A 21612-nucleotide genomic window follows, 5' to 3' on the forward strand; every position below is an offset into this window, starting at 1 on the left:
CCTGTTTACGCAAAATCAGTCATCTCGTACCACTAATATCACAAATTAATTGCTTATTTATCTTATAGCTCAATTTGTCAGCAATAGCATTGTTGGGTTCAGATTTCAATGGACCAACTTCAGGTTTATTGTATGATGGTGCGAGTGTCAATAGCTGCAGAACAAATATCTCAAGGCAGACGAAATACCGCTCAGCATTTCACCCGGCGTGCTAATGTTTCTGCCAGCTCGCCTTTCTGAAAAGTTTGTCAACCAAAATTTCATTCACAAGGCATTTGTCAATGAGGAAATGATAGAAGTAGGTTTCTTAAAGTGTCTCAGTAGGATTGAACCCAGAACCTTTGGATGTGAAGTGAACTTCTTAACCACACAGCCTGTCATGTCATTGAAAAGTTCTGTGACCAGTAAATTTTTATGCAAACATTGAGAGCAGCGAATGTTACTGGATGTTTTAGTGCTGAAGTTGTTTTGATTTTCAAGTAAGATCTCTGTGTTGTTGTTTTGGCTCCAAGTCAGCCCTGATCCAGCTGACCTACAATCAAAAGCACTCCAACCATGACTATCCTGTCCTAATTTAAGATGGTCGGATGTGGTTTGAAGGATATTTAGTTGACATTTTTAGCAGGAGATAAATTATTACATAGAAACTCTCTCGTTGGTTCAACATGCTGTGTTAAGTAGTCAGCATGAATAGATTTACTCTACACTTCTGATTAGCATAAAGTATCAGACACACCCCAGGGTAGCTTTCTCCTCTATGACTTTTCTATTGCTACTGCAATGACCACTCTTCCTTAGAACTAGCTCAGCTCCAAGGACATTGCTCTCCTATTTGTCTCTCCTCCCCTCATCATCCTTGTTTCCAGTCCCACAAGTCCTGCACTAATCATTACACCAAGTCCTTCCTTCCCAGAATTTCACCTCTCTGGAATTCCCATACTGCTTAGGCGTGGCTGTTGTGGTAGGAAGTTTGCTTCCCAACCACATGGTTCCAGGTTCAGTCTCTAGGCATGACACCTTGAGCAAGTGTCTTCCACTGTAGCCTTGGGTTGACTAAAGCCTTGTGTGTGGATTTGGTAGATGGAAACTGAAAGAAACCCATTGTGTGTGTGTGTCTGTGTTCTACCTCACTGTTTGACAACTGGTATTTGCATATTTATGTCCCTGTAACTTAGCGGTTCAACAAAACAGATCAATAGAAAAAGTATCAGATCTACTTTTAAAAAAAAGTACTAGGGTCGATTCATTTGACTAAAATATTTTCAAGGCAGTGCTCCAGCATGGCTGCAGTATAAGACTGAAACAAGTTGCTGAGACCCCCCCCTTCAGTCATGACTGACCCTGGGATTGCACCTAGAAAGTTCCCCTCCCAGGCACAAGTCCGGGCAAGGTTGTTTATGGAAGACCAGCAGTCGCCCATGCATACCAGCCTCTCCTCTCCACACCACCGATGTTATGCAAGGGAAAGGCAAAGGGGCCGATACAGCTTGGCCCCAGTGACGGTCACAACTCATTTCTACAGCTGAGTGAACTGGAGCAACATGAAAAAAAGTGTCTTGCTCCAAGAACACAACATGCAGCCTGGTCCAGGATTCGAACTCACAACCTCATGATTGTAAGCTCGATGCTCTAACTACTGAGCCATGCACCTTCACTGAAACAAGTAAAATGTAAAAAAATATCTTTTCTGCAAGTATTGATTTAATAAGGTTTAAGGGAAACATCAATCTTATAATTCTAAGAAGGCGTGCAGAGGCCCTGGACAATGTACTCTTAGATATACATGTGCATACAGACATGGTAGTCATGGTTGGAACATCTTTAAATATCCCTTCTCGAGTCATACAAACTCATAAGGGCCAGTTTCCTGGTTTCCAATGAGTGTACATTCCCCACCTGGACGGGACACCACTCCATCACAGGATTACTCCTTTTTGCCAGGTGAGTGAACTGGAGCAACGTGAAATGAAGTGTTTTGCTCAAGAACACAATGCATCGCCCAATCCAGGAATTGAAACCACAATCTTAATGATCATGAGTCCAGCACTCTAACCACTAAGCCATGCACTTCCACAGAACATCTTTAAATATAAATAATATCTTGTGCTGATTTAATTATACCCCACCATCACCACTGGAGTGAGATGATTAGGTGCAGCTGTTTGGACACTGATGATGTGATATGGCCAACTGAACATACAGTCTCTTTTGATGACAGTACATTGTTAGTTGCCAAGACATTGCATCCTTTAAAAACCTCTATCATCATCATCATCATCGTTTAACGTCTGCTTTCTATGCTAGCATGGGTTGGACGATTTGACTGAGGACTGGTGAATCGGATGGCTGCATCAGGCTCCAATCTGATCTGGCAGAGTTTCTACAGCTGGATGCCCTTCCTAACGCCAACCACTCTGAGAGTGTAGTGGGTGCTTTTACGTGCCACCAGCACGAGGGCTAGTCTGGCGGTATTGGCAACAGCCACGCTCAAAATGATGTTTTTTATGTGCCACCTGCAGAGGAGCCAGTCCAGCGGCACTGGCAACGACCTCACTCGAATGGCACTAGCAACGACCTCGCTCGAATGTCCATACTTCCTGAAATTGTCCAACACTACACCTGATACCCCACCTCCATACACATGCACACATGTATATCATGACTCATACAGTATTCACTTTCCTGACATTTGTACATAATTCTGTGTACTGTACACGCACCTTTGATGAGTTGTAGTGCACCTAACTACAATGCACAATAATTTCATTATTATTATTATTATTTACATTTTGACAATGGAAGCAAACACACACACAGAAATATATATACACAGAGAGTAAAAGAAAAAGAGAGACAGAGACATAACACAGCAGTTCAGCAAAAGAGATCAACAGAATAAACATTAGACTTTAAAAAAAAAAAAAAAAGGAAGTACTAGGATTGATTTGACTAAAACCCTTCAAATAGTAATCTAACCTCTCTCAGCTTGCCTTTTGCTCTCTTAAAAAGGAAGGATGTGTTGAACAATATAGTCATAAATAGATACAAAGTTGTCATGACTAGAAAAGGACATCCTTGTTCATACATAGGTCCGATCTTTTTGGAATGAACTTGGGGTTAAATAAAAAAAGGCATACACACACAACTTGCAGGCCTTCATCCACCAAATCCACCCACAAGGCCCTGTTCAGCCCAGGGCCAAAGCAGAAGATGGGGCCAGGATGGGACCAAACCCTACACCTATGTATAGGTGCTGGCATGGCAGTGTGGTTCAGAAACTTGCTCAGCAACTAAATGGTTTTGGGTTCAGTCTCACTCGTGACACCCTGGGCAAGTGTTCTCCACTACATCCTCTAGGGCAACCAATGCACTGCAAGAAAGCAGAAAGAAATTGAATGGTAAATGGAAACTCTTCCATTTGTGTGTGTGTGCGTGTGTTGTAAATATGTTCTCATTAAAACTTCCTTCTAGAAGGTAACCTTATATGAAAAAAACCTGAAGTGCAGTTGATTTTTGGTTGCTCCAACCTCTGTTGAGCTACTGCTGTTATTGTTTATTGTAATTAAAAGTGGGTTCAATCCTGTGCAACAATACCCACTCAAAACAAATTCTCTTGCAGGAACGTCTTGGATACTCGGAACGTTTGCACGGATTTAATGAGTTTGGAAAGTGGTCTTAATCATGTTGACTTCGACCATGCAAGTATGTATGTATATATAGGTTGGAAAGAAAGTCGTGGCATTTCAAGATGGGGAGATACAAATGTTTCCCTATCAGTTTACGTCAAAATGTTGGAAGAAAACGTGTTGTCTTGGTTAAATGAAACAGGTATGAAAAGGCATCTGGCTGTAGAAAATCTTTCTCAACAAATTCTGTCTGACCCAGACAAGCATGAAAAAGTAGAGGTTAGCACGCTGATGGGAACAGCGTACAGACTAGTGTCTGAAATGTTACTGTGGGGCTACAAACCTTCCAATATCCTTCCTCTCCCCCTCTGAAATATTTGATTTTTATGAGCTTTTTAACCCCTCTCCTAAATCTGTATTAATGAGTCACCATAATGTTGGGCAAGTTTAGAAAAAGTTCTTAATTATATTAAACACGACCATTTGTCTGCACTCATTAACCCACCTTCCTCACCTCATACGTCAAATGTTACTGGAGTCTGTACATTATATAGAATGGTCGGTGCTGTATAGGGTAGCTGAGTGTATACAACAGAAGAAAATATTTGTTCTTTATGGAGAGAAGACAGCAACAAAGCATACACCGCAATATATGGAACCAACGAGGGAGTTCTACATGAAGCCGGTCGAAACAGCAGTCAAAATTCTAGCCTCTTCTATAAAGAAGTACTATTCAGTGCGGTGCATGATGAGATAATCACGGCTTCGATCATTGGTTTGCTCGCTAAAGTCTAACTCGGGGCTAAACAACAATAGTAGATTCTAGAAAGAAATAAAATAAAATAGTGCTTTGGCCGCCGCCAATATTTGGAAGTCGGCATGAAGCTATGTCTCCAAATGAGACAACCCACATGGTGACGTCATACAAGACTGACCAATAACAATGAACGTCACTCTGCAACAGACGTAACTAATTCATAACAAACTGCCAGACTAAACGAAAGCTACGAGAAATCATGTTAATTAGATTATGAATAAGCAAGGCGGAGTAAGTGGTTCTTATAAATATTAGAAGAACTGTGACCCCCTCCATAACATCTCACCGATTAAACAATATGCCGTCTGAAATCAGCTCTAAAGGTGCCAAGAAGGCCACCAAGGCCAAATCCTCACGTTCCGGCGACAAGAAGACAAAAAGAAAGCGAAAAGAAAGTTATTCCATCTACATTTATAAAGTAATGAAGCAGGTGCACCCGGACACGGGTATCTCCAGTAAGGCGATGTCCATCATGAACAGCTTCGTCAACGATTTGTTCGAGAGGATCGCAGCCGAATCCAGCCGCTTGGCTCACTACAACAAACGTTCGACCATTAGTAGCCGTGAGGTGCAGACTGCTGTCCGTCTTCTTCTTCCAGGTGAACTGGCTAAACATGCTGTATCGGAAGGTACCAAGGCTGTTACCAAATATACCAGTAGCAAGTAACCAGAGAAGACCAAAACCTCTTTGCTGCTAATTTTCGGCCGAGAAATTAAGAAAGAAAAAAAAAAATCCTTTCAGAATCACCACCTATTCTGTTTATTATTATTGCAACACAAACGGTTATGGAAATCTCCCCTTCACCTATGTCATTCATATATCGTCCTCCTATTTCATACAAGGCAAGTGTAAATATCCTTGCTTTGCCAACTAAGGACTCCCTTTTCTCATATTTTTCTTCCAACTATTTTTCACCTTTCCAGTAATTTAAAATTGCCTGACTTTGTCTTTCATTTTACTTAGAAATTTTGTTTCAATTTTAATTCTAATTTTTTTTTTTTTTTTTTTTCATTCATTCATTGAGAATTCGATCCTGCAACCTCATCTCTATATTTTCTGTATTAAAGCTGATATTAATTTGTCCCTATCACTGTCTCTTGTTTTATTGAAATTATATATACACCATATCCAATTCCTGTTTGAAATTATGTATTTTAGACTTTGATAATATTTTTTTCTTTCATGTAATATATTTTAATGTGTATCTTGGTAATTTTTGTCATCGCCCTTGCACCGTTTTCTTTTATTCCTGCATTTAATTCAGTCGGGCTTTTCAAGACCTGTTGATTTATTTCTTTTTCTTTCCCCACTTTCTAATAAGTATAATTTCAAAAACTGAATAATTCCTGACTAGATCCTGAATATTTAGTTCTTGCAAAATTTTTTTATAGACCAAAATTTTAGACTTCATTGTCTGCTCCATGTAGTAGATAGACGAATTTAATTTCCTCTATTCTGTCCGTTCTTAGTATAACTTATATTGCAGCAGAAATATTGTCTGTTAAAATCCCTATTGCAGTCTACCATTTCCCCCTTTCTTTTATCCCCCCCCCCCTTATTACTTTAATAAAGCTCTTTTTTTTCTTTATTCCCAAAAGAGCAAGTACCTCCTTTTACATTTTAGCTCTACACAATTCGATATTTTAAATTTGTCTAGCAGGCAAAAAATGCCTACGCAGTTTGTAGACTAGCACTAACATATCAGAAGTATTTCATGTTGCAGGAGGAACTTTGGTGAGAAGAGTTGCTTCAACTAATGAAGTGTTGTCTGGGACATAGAATGAATTTTAGAGACTTCACTGAGAAGTATGGCTTTCTTATTCTGATTTTTTTTTTTTATTAACTCGCAGGCTACACATGGCTGAGACAACGCCAGTCATAACTGCTTTGCACACAAACTCGCAGCAAATTGGCTCTAATTCCATATTTAATTTATTTTTTTTCAGCAAAGCACTTTTCGGAGATGGGCATAATTACATTAAAAAGAAACAAAAAAAAAAATGGAGCTACTGCTGGATGCCCTTTCTGTCTAGAAAAATATAGTGTATATTAAGACCATTATCGTGTTTGAGTTGTCCAAATACTTCTGGATGCTACCACATAATTCTTATTAGGGTTCTACTTGTTTTCAATATAGGCTCATATATATTATATAAAAATAAAAAGCTAGTTCCTAGTATTTTACATTTAACTCTTTATACTATTAAATTATTGGTTTATTAGGATTTATCTTTGTAATAGTATAAAAATCTAGCTAGATTATTGCTTAGGTTTTCCCTGGTTCCATTTCTTAAACTTAAGATTTGAGCAAAGTTTCATATTAAGTAAAATTTGGTTATAGGACCCTGTGTATTTTCAGACCACGATTTTGAAACCTTGTTTCGTGGGGTGAGTGAGGAGCTGCAGACTCTGCTTTGCTATTTTTATTCTTCCTTTTATACATAATGGGTTGCGCTCTCCACCCAACACCTTTTTAGTCCTTGTTGATTCTTAATAGGATGAAGAGGAAGTTTCTGATCACTTCACGTAGTTCTATAATGCTTATTGATTTCTGGTGATGTATTGGCTACTCTCACTTTACCTTCCCATTTTGGCAGTATTCCTTAAATCTTATTTGTAAATCTGACTCCTTTACTTTCTGCATTCTTAATCTGTTAATCGTCCCCCCCCCCCACATTTTTTTCTTTAACCATTTTAATATGTAAAATTAGTTGGAATATGAAGACCTTTACTGCCTGATGTGCCAACTGTTTTTCTTAGAACCTAAATATTCTACTGTTCACAGTCATGCATTTTGTGTATTTTATTATAAAGCTGGAGACAGAACTATTGTTTGTAGCATGTCACTCTCCTATTAATCCTTCAATGTCGCTTTTCGTGTAACAGCCCCATGTTGCTTCAATTTTTGTTTTTGTTTTTAATCCGTCACTGTTCCCCTTTTTTTCCACTACTCAGTCAATGCCGTTATTCCTTTGCTAACCATTCAGTTTCCCTCTTTTAACCAACCCCGATGTCTTATTTTTCTGCCGTCAGACGAACTGTGTTGTGCTTAGAGACAACATATTAACAGTGGTAAGAGCTGAACTGCTACCATAGATATGACAGCCACAATATTTCAACAGACGTTATTATCAAGACTGACAAAAGCAACATAATACTTTAATTTCTCTCGCTCGTCAGTGCTAATAATAGATCTCCCCCTTTCACATCATTTACACGGACAAATAGTTGGAAACGATAAAAATTTATTGTAATGTATTTTACTAAAGGGGCATAACTCAATATCTCCTGATCTACAGGGTACTCAGACGAGTGGACCTTGGATAACCTGCTATATCAAATTTCTTTAATTTGTTTTAACCCTGTTATGTGTAATTTAGCTGCTAATTCTAGCAAGGTAAATGATCTTACTTAAAACTTCCCTTGCAGTAGGGTAATGTATCAAACACTGCACTTTGATCATGGTACAGTCCTCACTAATTAGGTACCAAAGTGTAAATTTAGCTTCATAGAATAAGCACCAGGGGACCCAGAATGTTTCATTAGTTGAACACAGCAGTGCTGTGTAACTTTTGATTGGCTAGTGATCTAACCTTCAAAGCATAGAAACCAAATTCTCGCCATCATCATTGATTGGCGTCCGTTTTTCCATGCTAGCCTGGGTTGGACAGGTCTGGAGAGCCAGTAGCTGCTCCAATCTGGTCGGGCAGTTTCTGCAGCTGGTTGAGCTTATGTGAGTCTAATGACAAAACGAAGTGGAGGATTTTCCATAGAATACAAGATTTTATGATGAACAAGTTTAGGATAGCTTGAACATTTAAATCCGTTTTTATTTTGTGACTTGAAATTTTGGCTAATATTTGAAAGTGACTAAAGATTTCCCCATCTATAAAGAGCTAAAAGGAATTTCAGTATCGAGACTTAGGTCTTCAGAACCATGACTGCAATATTTCTTAGGCACAATGAACATTTTTAGAAGAGGTTGTCAATTTAGTCTACAGTAGGACTTCACTGCAGCATAATTACCTTGGAAGGAAGGTGAAAAACAACTAGAGCAAGATTTGAACTTGTTCTCCAGTTTTTATTTATACCCTGATAAATATGATAGAGTATGGCAGGATTCAATAGGGTCAGCAAATAACCAACTGAATCTAAATTACTTATACTGCAAGTAATTACATTTCTCAGGAATTTATGAATGAAGCCTCTCTTGATAATACCAACAGAGCCTCTATAGAGATGCTTGCCCTTGCCAGAAATAACCAAAAATGTCTATACTTGAAGGCATTTTAGCAATGACTTTTGATCACAAGTTTTCTTGATAGGGAACAAACAGCATAAATACAGTGGTGCTCCATCTTGTAATAGAGCTTAGTTGTTTAATGAATGTTAGATATGGAGCCCTTTAAAAGTTTTACAGGAAGAGGTGATGCAGTTTTCTTGAAAAAAGTATGGACTGCTGGGCTAGAACAATGACACTATAAAGCTCCAGTTTGTAAGATTCTTATAGTCACACCACATGTTAAAGCTATGATCCTTAAATTACAAGATTGTTTTGCTAAGATCTATAGATATTTTAAGAGTGAACATTATTAGATTTGATATAGACAAGTGCAGACCCATATAATTGACTCATTCACTAACACACATCAGAACGATGGAAACAAGATATTTTGGCATCATTGATTCAAGGCCCAACTAATATGCCATCATTTTAATATTTTTGTTCTCACCTTCCCTCAAGTGTATGGACATATTTCTCCTTATGTGTACGTGAAGATGGAAAGTGTTTGTCAAGCAATCAATTAATCGTTTTTCATTATGCGCAAATTATTTTTAGCTCCAGTACCAAAATGAAAAAAAAAAAAAGCTGGATACCCAGTCAGCTGTGCCAACTCACTGACATCCACAACAGCTGTACCCTACAGAATTCACTACTACACACCAAGATTTCGATCAAGACTACATCTGATAAACCCAACAGTAGAGACTAGGCTAGAAATAGCAACCAAATCTTCTTCAAAGCACTTTAAAAACAGACATTGGGTAATATAATTCTTAGTTTATTGTGACTAGGAAAGAGATAGGATGGTCACATATGGATTGTATTTGACCCCAACATCTATTCTATCAGAGCTGACTCAGAGACCAGAAGAAAAAAATTCAAAAACAACTCCATAAACACACATTTTATATATTTTATTACACTGTTTCTGCTTAAAGATATGATGAAATTTAAATTTTATTGAAGGCAACAATGTCTACAGATTGTACAAAGTCTTCAAATTTGGTAATTTCTTCTTCAAGATAATCTGTGCCAACCTAGAAATAAAAACAAGGAATCTTAATACAAAGAAGCCAACCAATGTCATTGAATTCTATAAAATATAACCGTTTGCTTTACATGTAACTAGGGGTTCAATCACATTGTACAGTATCACAGAAAAATGTTTCATACTCTAGCTCCAGACCAATCAATGCCTTGTGAATTAATAATAGTAGACAGAAACTGAAAGAAGCATGTAGTGTGTGTTGTGCACCTTTCTTTTTCTTGACACTTGCACACTGATCATACAAAAATTGTCACCCATTCATACAAGCAGTGTCACTTCTTAGTCCTCTTTGAAAACTTTACAGAGTGTACTGGGTGCACTTTCTTATGTTACCAGCACTAGAGAGGAAAGAAGCGAGAGTGGCTAATGGCCAGGGGTGAGTGTAATTTCCTTTCACATAGCAACTTGTGCCCATTTAATATTTCAATATTATGAAATATGGCAAAATAGATTTTTTAAAATTATTAATCAGGAAAGGAGTTTGAACTGTTGGTCTGGGTCAAGTGCTTGCGAGCAAAAGAGTTAACTAAAGGTAACCACTAATCCGTGTTCAGTAATTTGGGGTTAACCCAAAGGAGGCTTCAGCTTTCTTAGTTAAGGGTCAATATTTCTTTTAGCTACTTTTTGAGAGGCAACAAAACAAAAATAGAAGTCATTTCCATCAAATACTCAAACAGCCCTATAAAAAAAAAACACACTAAAAAATATAAAAAATCCAAACTCATTCCTCACCTTATCATCTTCAACCACACAGGTAATCTGTAGTTTTCTAATGCCATAGCCAACTGCAACAAATTTAGCTGGAAGAAAAAAAAAAGAAAGAAACATGAGAAAGTAGCAACAATGTTTGAAATCTAACATACACAATCTCCATAATGCCCAACAAAACGTGGTACCATTCAGTATATATATATATATACACACACATACAATACTATATAGCAACGCTGTGCGCATGCGTAGAATTAAACAACCAAGCGTTTCCCGCTCAATTCATTCTCTTTCTCGATGGCCAGCGATTGAGCATGGACATGTATTTTAAGCTGTCTCTCTACATCTTTTGGACTTACACTCGACAGCTCGCTCACAACTACAGAACAACGTCCCAACAACTATGCTCATACACACAGAAGCTGTAACAACAAGAACTAAAGATTTGTATGTTTACCACCTGAATAAATGTTGTTTAAGTTGTTTAGTCTGGAGTTCAGCGTTCCGTTATATTCTTTAATATTATAGTAAGAAAGTCAGGTATACAATCTAAAGATGTATAACCCACTTTCTATTAAAGTACTATTATTTGTAACAAGGATATAATTGTCGTTGCCAGGGCCACGGACACGTGAAAACACCATTCAAGCGTGATCGTTGCCAGCGTCGCCTTACCAGCACATGAAAACAACATTCAAGCATGGTCGTTGCCAATGCCGCCAGACTGGCTCCCGTGCAGGTAGCACGTAAAAACATCTTTTAAGCATGGTCGTTGCCAGAACTACCTGACTGGTCCTTGTGCCGGTGGCACGTAAAAAGCACTCACTACACTCTCGGAGTGGTTGGTGTTAGGAAGGGCATCCAGCTGTAGAAACTTTGCCAGATCAGATTGGAGCCTGGTGCAGCCTCTGGCTCACCAGTCCTCAGTCAAACTGTCCAATCTATTCCAGCATGGAAAGCGGATGCTAAATGAAAATGAACGATATGGTGTCATTCGTTATCTGGGTAACCATACTGATATTTTACAGTATGTACAGTACTGTTTATTACATGAGTACAAACAGTGATATCCTACAATATATATATATACATACATATAATATGATATTCATTAAATGAGTGAACAATCATATTCCCCTTATCAACAGTGTGATATTACTGTAGAGCTATTCAGTGAAATCCAATGTTATGCACAGCACCATGCATTGTCTAGTTATGGAATCACTCCAAAACAAAAGGAGAGAAACATCATGCTATAAGCTCTTTATATGTAAAGGCTGTCCCCAATGAGATTCACCACATCTTAAATATCTCTACATATTCCAGTAGATGGCACACTGCAAAACCCCCATCCTGTAACAACACAGAGAAAGCTACTTACAAGCACCCCACAGTAGACCATCACAGCTAACACTTCGCACACTTTCTTCTAACTTGGCCATATCAGTCTCATCGTCCCATGGCTTTACATCCAAAATGATGTTACTCTTAGCAATAATAGCAGGCTCTGAGTGAGAGAAAGAAAACATGGATTAGTAAAATACAGTGCAGATCAAAAACCGGAGGTCAGGACACAATATATTAAAGTCACTAACATACATATACTATACAAGCCCCTTGAGGGCAATAAAGAAATAAGAAATCAAATGAATTTTGGAACTCACACACGTTTGCATCAACAGTCTAATAGCCCAACTCAGTCAATGTTGTTGACTGTGCTTTACTTAAAGCTACAGTTTTAAATCTGCTCAGAGGTGCTCTCTTCTGTATTACCTATTGACAACAGCTACAGAGCTAGAAATGCTGCATCTGGGAATCCAACAAGGGGCAACACTATGCAAATGTGGCGTTTTTTAAAACTTTTTACCATAAGAGAGAATTTTTTTCTCCGTGGTAACTGCCACAAACATATTTTAAGTAACCTAAAGTTTGCTTATGCCTAAGCACTGCATGGTGCTCATACTGCTGCGCACACGCACAAGCTTTCATGTGTGTGTAGCCCCTTGTGGGTAGTAAAGAAATAACACAAGCATGTCTGGTCAGAGGAAATATTACCTTATTTCGAAACCCATGTAAATTGGTAACAGGAAGGGTATCAAGGCCATAGGAAATTTGCTTCAAAAAACTCCATCTGACCCATGCAAGCATGGAAAAAGTGCATATTAAAACAATGATGTATGTATAAACCAAAATTATCCAGATATTTTGAGAATTATTTTATACTCAAGAATTTGGCCTATTTTTATTTAGTCATTAGGGAAAAAGTTGTAAATCGTAAGATAATAGAGAATATTAAAATTAGAAAAACAAAACAATTAGAAGACTATAAACTGAGGAGGGCATCACGTTCATTTACGAAGCAGAAAAATAATTAACTCACTTTTGCTCTTCTTTAAATTATATTCTTCAATTCGCTTCTTGTGTTCCTTTTGTCTTTCCTCATCATCTTCATCTGAACCGAAGAGATCAAGGTCATCATCATCATCATCATCATCATCACTGTCATCAGCTGGTTTACACTTTGAAGCAGTTGTTGCAGTGCCATAGGAGTCTAGAGTCTTCTTGACTCCAGGGAATCTGACAATGAATATCAAACATCCACAAATAACAACAGTATCTTTTGCCAGACATCACAATGGAATGGTCAGCTCAACATTTCAATACCTATCTATGAGTTCGGTGATTTGGGACCTTCCCCATCACTACCACCACTGCTAAAAATAAAGGTATTCAGGTGTAAAAATCAAACCAAATCAATACATTGATCTAAATAAGGAAGTATTTCTAACAGTCACAGGAACAGAGTAATCATGGAATGTGACCTATCGAATACAAGCCAAAGTTAGCAAACTCACCATTCAAAATAGTTACAGCCTAAAGGGAGATAATTGAGATAGACTTGACAGTTAACATAAGATCATAATCATGTAAAGTAAATATAACAAATTATCCAGAATCCTTGTCCAGTACTGAATTAATCCAAAAATCTAATCAGTTTGTGCCAGTCACGAGGCCAAACATCCCTGAAAGTTTCATCCAAATCCATTCAGCAGTTCTTGAGATATCTTGTCCAGGGACAAAGAAATACGACTGAAAACAATACCTCTGCCTTTTCTAAGGCCGAGGTAATAATCCTTTCTACTACAGGCACAAAGCCCGAAACTTTGGGGGAAGGGGTTAGTTGATTACTTTGACCCTATGCCCCCAGTGCTCAACTAGTTCTTATTTTATTGATCCTAAAACGATGAAAAGCAAGGTCAAGCTTGGCAGAACTCAGAATATAAAGTGAAAGGCTGCTAAGCATTTTATCTGAAACAAACAATTCTGTCAATAATAACAAAAAAATTTTTAAGATTCAGAACAAAAAAAAACAAGAAAAATAGGTCTTACTTTGCAATTTGTGTCTTGAAAGACTTAATGTGCTCAAACCAGCGTTTAGCATGACAGTAATTTGCAGGGGGCGAAGTAGAAAGTCCACCAAAGACAACACTGTCGGCTTGAGATGGTTCATAGCTGGAAAATACCAAAACAGAAAGAAAGAAAGAAAAAAAAAAAGGATTTATAATGAATCCAAAAACATCATCCATCCATTTTCTCTGCCCTCTATTCTTGGGTCACTGGAGTACAGTCCTCAGGTATCTCCTCTATAGGGGTCCTATCAGAACTGTCATTATGCTTCCCTAGTCAAGAAGATTATCTGTGTATTCAATAGATTATCTGTGCAGTTCTATATTTAAGAGATGAGACATTATTTACATTTCACGGATATTTACAAGCCCTAAAATTCACTCCATAACTGCCCACAGGCATATGATGTAGTGGTTAAGAGCACAGGCTACTAATCCCAAGATTCCAAGTTCAATTCCAGGCAGTGACTTGAAGAATAATAATAATATCGAAAAATACCTTAGGAACGAGAACCCAGGTTCAAAATTTCCCCAAGACACCTGATGAAGGCTGGAAGGTATATCAACCGAAACGTTGTGTCAACAACAAGATGAGGACAAATATCCGTCAAATCACACAAAAATTTCTCAACGTTTCACGTCCACTTTCCATGTTAGCAGGAATTGGATAGATTGCCATGATTGGAACCAGCAAACATTTTAGGGTGTTGCTCACCTAGACAGGTCAGGGGATTGCATTTTGCTCATGTTTCATTTTTGACTTAATTTCTATGTTTGGAGGCCCTTCCTAACACCAACCACTTCAGAGGATGATGGGGAGGTGGGTTGGAGATTAGAACCTGAACTGTTATGTTCCTGACAAGATTAAACGGTTTTCACATCCATCTTCACATATTTTAATTTGCCTCAAACCTGGAAATGAAAAACAAAAATCCAGCGACAACTGCTAGGAACCCTCAACAGAAAAGGGAGATAATTTCAAAACATTAAGAAAAATTTTATAGAAATTTGAGTCTTCAGACTGAGAAGAAACAATTTACCTGCCTCAGGCAGTGACAGTTATGGACAAATGTTAGCCTTATTAGATTTCATCAGTGAAACAGTTTTCTCATAAGTGATTTGATCAGACTCTCTTGTACTGAGTCAAGAAGATTGTTTTTAGCAAGTATAATTTGCATAACTGAATTATTTCCTCTTTGTTTCAGTCACAGGACTGCAACCATGCTGGGGCACTAAAGAGTTTACCTGATTCAACTGACAAGTACTTCTGTTAAATCAGGTACTTATTCTATCAGTTTCTTTTTGCCAAACTGCCAAGTTATACGGATGCACACAAACCAACAGCTATTGTCAAGTGATTGAAGTCCAACAACAACACACAAAAACACACTTCTCAAGTTTCCGTCCAGTAATTTCCCTGACATGGCATTGGTTGGCCCAAAGCAATAGAAGGCAGGGACATGGTGCAATGAAATAAGAAATAACTGAAGACCTCGTGGTAACAAAGTGAATTCCATATACACAGCCACACACACACATTTGTATGAATGTGTAATGCTGGATAAACTTCTGATTGATACAAGAATGTAGTAATATTTCAAGTGTACATGTAACATGCAAAAACCACAATATTCAATGTTTAAAAAAATATTCTAAATGTATGAAGAAAGCTGAAAAAGCACCACTCAGACGACAAACTTCCAACACACAGGGTTGTTTTGGGTAGTCATTCCTGGTGTGGGTTTTACAAGGTCAGAGTACAAATACTACCACAATGATAATGATAAAAATACAATTAAAAATAAAAAGCAACAAATGTTTGAGAAGGAACGAAGAGACAACCATTCGCTTCAGGCTGCTTCTCAGAAGTTCTCAAATTAATTTAGGAAGTTGATGGGTAGAAAAAAAAAAAAAAAAAAAAAAAAAGACAGCCATAGAAAAGACCTATGTTGTCTTTTGAAACTTCCATATTTCAATACATCATATCATCATCATCATCATCGTTTAACGTCCGCTTTCCATGCTAGCATGGGTTGGACGATTTGGCTGAGGATTGGTGAAACCGGATGGCAACACCAGGCTCCAGTCTAATTTGGCAGAGTTTCTACAGCTGGATGCCCTTCCTAACGCCAACCACTCAGTCCTAATTAACTACAAATTGTCTTTAATGGTTATAGAAGACGAGATTGGGATAAAACAGGGCATGTACTAAAACCTACTCCACACAACATGTATTGACAACCAATCCAAGATGCACTATTGACAGCCACACTGCACTGCATTCTGTCACACAGTCCGATAGAATAAGACCTGGGGTCGATTTGCTCGACTAAAAGCGGTGCTCCAGCATGGCCGCAGTCATAATGACTGAAACGAATAAAAAACCCTGAAAAGACGAAAGGAAAAGTCAACCTCAGCAGAATTTGAACCCAGATTTTAAAAAAAATTTTTTAAATGCTAAGCAGCATTTCTTTCAGTCTTTATGCGTTGAAAACTCTAGCATATGCAAAGAGGTGGTCACAAGAATTATTGCCAAACATCTAACCAGCTGCTTTTGAGTCTTTTCTATTGTGTGAACATTTCCCAAATTGTACAATAACACAATGTTTAAAACACAATATTTTTTTTAAATGTCTTAAAACAAATATCTCAAGAAAGCTTAAAATCATCAAATGTTTGAGATTTAATGTAGAAGACAACCACTGAAAACAGATTGTTCCCATGAGGTACACACATTGATTGAGGAAGGTGAAATTAAAAAAGATAGATGTGGAAAGGATCTACCTTTCTTTCGGAACTTCCATAATCCTTGAACCTAACAAATTAGTCCTAATTAATTACAGACTGTTCGATAAAAAAGCCAAACACCAGAATGTAATACAAACCCCAGTTAGTAGTAATTTTAATATACAAGACAAGGGGTAAGTTTGTGTGCTCGTTCCCAACAAAAGTCCTAAAAAGACAAAAGGACATTAGATAAGGTAATTCTTGGATCTGGCGGAAAGGAAGAATGACTATGAGTTACCTGGAGTGTGAAAAATACAGCTCGTTAACACAGTAGCTAATTTAATTTACTCCTGGAAACAGAACACATTGAAGTAATGATCAATTTTATTGATTGGTATCCAGGTTCTACTAAATGGCATTTCAGAAAATTAGTAAAAATAAATATATTTATAATTTACTTAACACAATTATATCCAACTTTATTTCAACAAATCATCTCTAGTCCAACTTGCAGTTTGTACACCATATAAACACTGGTGCATCATTTACACACATGTATATTATATATGCGTGTTTGTCTATCTATCATTTAGAGTTAGCCCAAATGACAAAGTTCATTCCAGCAGAGACTTGCTGTATTTGTCGTAAGAGACGTAAATTTTGTATTGGTTTAAAAACACATTTAAATATCCACAAATCAGACACTTGAGGTGAGACAAATTTGAACTACTTGTAATGCAAATTTTAAACAGCTCTCGGAATTAAAAAGCTACTTACATGTTCATGCACAGAAAAAGCACATCTAACAAGAAGTGGTCAAGTTTAGAATAGGCAGGCTACCTCTCTCTCATGCCTTATATCTATATTTTAGCAACATATTTTCAGTTTCACATTTTGGGTTCACCTTGCATTTGTTCGAGTAAAATCCATAGCATGTTTTCACACGTATGAGAATGGAATACACAAAGTGATGCAAAGACTGTTTGGAGGAAGAAAAGAACACAACAGGATGAAACATAAAAACTAGAATGAGCTGAAGCAAATAACTCGAGCAGATGAAAGGCATTCGTTTAAACAAATGCGATGTACTAAATAACATACACAGAATTAATTTCAATAAAATTAAATTTTGCATCCCATTTTATAACATTTTATTCAAGCCATTGGTCCATTTGAGTTATTTAACCTTAGCTCAATTTGTTTTAATTATGCAAATTATAGCAACAATAATTTTCCTGTTGCTGTTTTTTTACATAAATTTTTACATATGACATGTCATGTCAAAAACATTCAAGAGATGTGAAACATAAATTGCAAAAAGATAAGCTACCACATAAACTTTTTTACTGGTTTCAGTCATTTGACTGTGGCCAAGCTGGAGCACCGCCTTTAGTCGAACAAGTTGACCCCCAAGACTTATTCTTTGTAAGAATAAACACTTATTCTATCGGTCTCTTATGCCGAACCGCTAAATTACGAGGACGCAAACACACCATCGGTTGTCAAACGATGTTGGGGGGACAAAAACAGATACACACATATATACGACTGGCTTCTTTTAGTTTTCGTCTACCAAATCCACTCACAAGGCTTTGGTCAGCCCGAGGCTATAGTAGAAGACACTTGCCCAAGGTGCCACCAGATATAATGAATATATTATTGAGGTACTGTTTTACAGCTGAATGACCATTCTGTTGCTAACCCTTACTTGTTTTTCACCTAAGAGATCTCTTATTTCACTTACAGAAGTGGCAGCAACACTCATACCAAGTGACTGTTGTTGAGTGCAAATGTAAACATGCACTTGCACACATACATATCATTTAACTTCTGTTTCCCATATTAGCATGGGTTGGATAGTTTGACATCTGCCAAGCCATAGAGTTACAGTAGATTCCAGTGAAAACGTTTGCTACAGCCGGATGCCCTTCCTAATGCCAACCACAGTGTGTACTCTGGACGGGTTCAAGATACAAGCAACTCCAGCAATCGCCCAGGGCGCTAAGGAGGGTGTGACAAAGACGAGGAAATTGCCACGACCGCCACCTTGTACACGCCTAAGTTCAGCTTGCCTGGGGTGCAAGCAACCCTACGGCCGGCCGTGTGTGTACTGAGTGCTTTTTTTTTCGTGCCCCTGGCATTAGTGAGGTTGCCAAGTAAGTTAAAAACAGAAAAAGAACGGAAAAGGAAAATCCTCATGACTATATGTTATATATATATATATATATATACACACACACACACGACAGGCTTCTTCAGTTTTCATCGACCAAATCCATTCAGAAATATAAGACACTTGCCCAAGAGGTCTGGGGGGGGGGGGGGGGTTATTAAACGATATCGACTGGACGGTCACATACAGATATACATTCGCATTTCCTTTTCTAACAGCCTATTGAAACACAAGTAAAATTTTACCCGAATCTTATGTTACATATGCAGAACATATACATATGTATAAGAACTGCCGGGCATATCAATTTCTTTTATACCTTTTTTCTTATGGTCTAAATATTTCATGATTTTTACTTTTCGACAGTATTTTATTCCTATATTTTTATTTTATAAAAGCTCTCAGTAACTAACAATTGTACTGATCGAGCTTGACAGAAAGATATATAATGTGTATTCATTATAAGTTCGCTCAAGTTATACTACGGACATGGAATGTATTCACATATGTTTTAGAACGTTTTGTGTATGGACGCAACATGGCCAAATGGTTTTAAAGCATGGATGGGCAACTTTTTCGGAGAAGCAAGCCGCACGAGATATTAGGCGGTTCGCACTCCTTAAAAAAAAAAAAAAAGAAAAGAAAGAAATTCAAGCTAATTTTACGTTTCGGCGAACTATTCAGTAAGTTGGGCAGGTTGTCCATGACAGCTTTAGAAGTTCATTTGACATAATTACAGATTGGTGCCTCCCCCTCCCACTCCGACTTTGTTACCTGAAAAATACATTCTTTTACAATGAAATTTGGTCAAGATAGGCTTCCGAGGGTGTAGAAGACGATTATGTTGATAACATTAAGAAAAACTGATGCGAAGTGAGAGTGAATTTCGGATCCTTTTCCCCCCACCTCCCGACATCATTTCTTTGTAACTCTTTAAAATGCATATTTTTTTAATATTGTGGTGAAATATATTTTCGCGAGTCAAATTAGGTAATGTTTGAAACATAAATTTAAACACATTAAAGTTAAAAACGCTAAAGTTAAGGAAATTAGTGATAACAAAGTCGAGGATGGGGGATAAACGGCATTTAGAGTCGGTAAGAACACGTGGACACATAACGAGAGAGGAATATGGTAATAACGTCATACCCTTCGACGTAGCTGCGAGTAGACATATACTCGTTTAAAGATTTCAAACCAGCATCTGTTTTCAGGTCTCCAAAACCCATCTTGACGGAAATTTTTCAGCTAAAAACGAAGGAGTTCGCAGAATACGTTCAGCTTCCAATGGCTGTAAAATGGCGTAAAGACCGGTGACAACTGAAATATTCCCGAATTTAAAACAGGGACTGTATTTCTTTTTGTTTTTTCTTATTGTTTCTTGAATACATGTGTGTGTATGCATATATATATATATATATATATATTATACAGGCTTAATGCCAATGTAATTTATCAATATATGTATTTATGTGTGTGTGAATATCTATATATGTATGTAGGGAGAGAGGGGCGGGGGATTTCAAGCGTTACAGAAATGAGGTACTCCTGAAAGCCTTGCTATAACGCAAATCCTTATAATGCGGAATTAATTTTTCCATTGATTTTTATGTTATAAAATAAGATGTATTCCTTCGGATTTTTGCAGGTTAAAAAACGATACATGAACAGCAGACAAATAACTTTTATAAGCATACACAAATACATTAGGGAATAAATAAAAGTTGTAATAGAGTATGTACTCAAAAAAGATATTGACTTCTGAGGTAGGGTATAAGAGATTGAGAGACACTATGTTCTATCATATAGTTCATCATCATCAACATTTACTTAAGGAATGAAGAATTTATCCAAAATTGTTTGCTGTTTATGGCACATTATCTCTTTCTACAGCACAGTGTAGGAACTGAGCTCATTGTAAACACTTGTAATCTTGTAATATGTTCAGATCTTCCCTCTACTAGTGTGAAACCTCTGGCAATGTTCATTGCAGTTAATTTAAGTGGAATTGATGGAATTTCTATATTCAGTGGATGTAAGAATGAAGATGAATGGGTGAAAAAGTGTGGTGAGAGAAAGTTATGCATGATTAGTTAACTGAACTGAAGTGTAGGATTGAACTTACACATTCTCAAAACAAAAAGTTAACATCCCGTTAATATCTAAATAAGACCAACACCAACCAAACTGTGTGACAGTGCTGTTGACTAACAACATTACAACATTCTTTTGTGAAATCCTTTGACCTGAAAATGACATACCTAAGCATACACAAAGTTATACATGCAAGAATAAATTCTAACCATTAGCACTGACACAAATTTAATCAATATAAATTCTACATACAATGTAACATACAGCATGATTATCATAATTATCATTCAACAGAACTCAGGTTACACTAGAAAATTTGAAATTAACGGACTATATAATGCCAAGATGAACTTAACCCATTACCTCCCAGTGATCTCATATGAGATCACCTAAAAATTACAAATTTCGTAATTATCTGTCAATATTTACACATATCTAACCTTTTTGCTATATCTACTAGGTATATTTCTCTGATATTCAAATGAAGTTTGCTAATTTTTCACCCAATATCTCGCTTATTTCTATTTAAAATGTTATTTTGATCATTCCAGTGTGTTTCTAAGGCTGTTTTATGCTAGAAATCAAAGTTTCATAAAAAAAATTCCAGTTAATAGAATTATAGGAGTTAATGGGTTAAATGATTTCTAGTCTGATAATGGCTTACCTGGCTGAAACTTCAAAGTCACTGTCAGTACTATTCTTATCAAAGAATAATAAAGATAT

At 37.2% G+C, this 21612-nt stretch overlaps 2 protein-coding genes across 2 annotated transcripts; one reads left to right on the plus strand and one right to left on the minus strand.

Moving 5' to 3' along the window:
* Window positions 1-4644: 4644 nt before the first annotated feature.
* Window positions 4645-5531, plus strand: LOC106869645 (histone H2B, gonadal). Its single transcript, XM_014915467.3, has one exon. It carries the CDS (start codon window positions 4742-4744, stop codon window positions 5108-5110), a length of 369 nt encoding a protein of 122 aa, XP_014770953.1. The 5' UTR covers window positions 4645-4741; the 3' UTR covers window positions 5111-5531.
* A 4097-nt stretch (window positions 5532-9628) lies between these two features.
* On the minus strand, window positions 9629-20132 carry LOC106869638 (elongation factor 1-beta). The gene is made up of 6 exons (XM_014915455.3): window positions 19945-20132; window positions 13879-14001; window positions 12869-13065; window positions 11870-11995; window positions 10510-10577; window positions 9629-9766 (listed from the first exon to the last, which is right to left on the minus strand). The coding sequence occupies exons 1-6, from the start codon at window positions 20022-20024 to the stop codon at window positions 9680-9682; spliced, it is 681 nt and encodes a 226-aa protein (XP_014770941.1). The 5' UTR covers window positions 20025-20132; the 3' UTR covers window positions 9629-9679.
* Window positions 20133-21612: the final 1480 nt, after the last annotated feature.

The sequence above is a fragment of the Octopus bimaculoides genome, chromosome 9 (genome assembly GCF_046866305.1).
Source record: "Octopus bimaculoides isolate indiv1 chromosome 9, ASM4686630v1, whole genome shotgun sequence".
NCBI classification, from domain to species: domain Eukaryota; kingdom Metazoa; phylum Mollusca; class Cephalopoda; order Octopoda; family Octopodidae; genus Octopus; species Octopus bimaculoides.

Bases quoted from the DNA above. Each gene is read 5' to 3' on its own strand.
- LOC106869645 (XM_014915467.3), top strand. From the start codon at position 4,742: ATGCCGTCTGAAATCAGCTCTAAAGGTGCCAAGAAGGCCACCAAGGCC.
- LOC106869638 (XM_014915455.3), bottom strand. From the start codon at position 20,024: ATGGGTTTTGGAGACCTGAAAACAGATGCTGGTTTGAAATCTTTAAAC. The intron at 11,996-12,868 runs GTGAGTTAATTA...TCTCTCACTCAG, and splicing joins TAATTTAAAGAAGAGCAAAA to AGCCTGCTATTATTGCTAAG. The intron at 9,767-10,509 runs GTGAGGAATGAG...TTTTATTTCTAG, and splicing joins GTGTGGTTGAAGATGATAAG to GTTGGCACAGATTATCTTGA.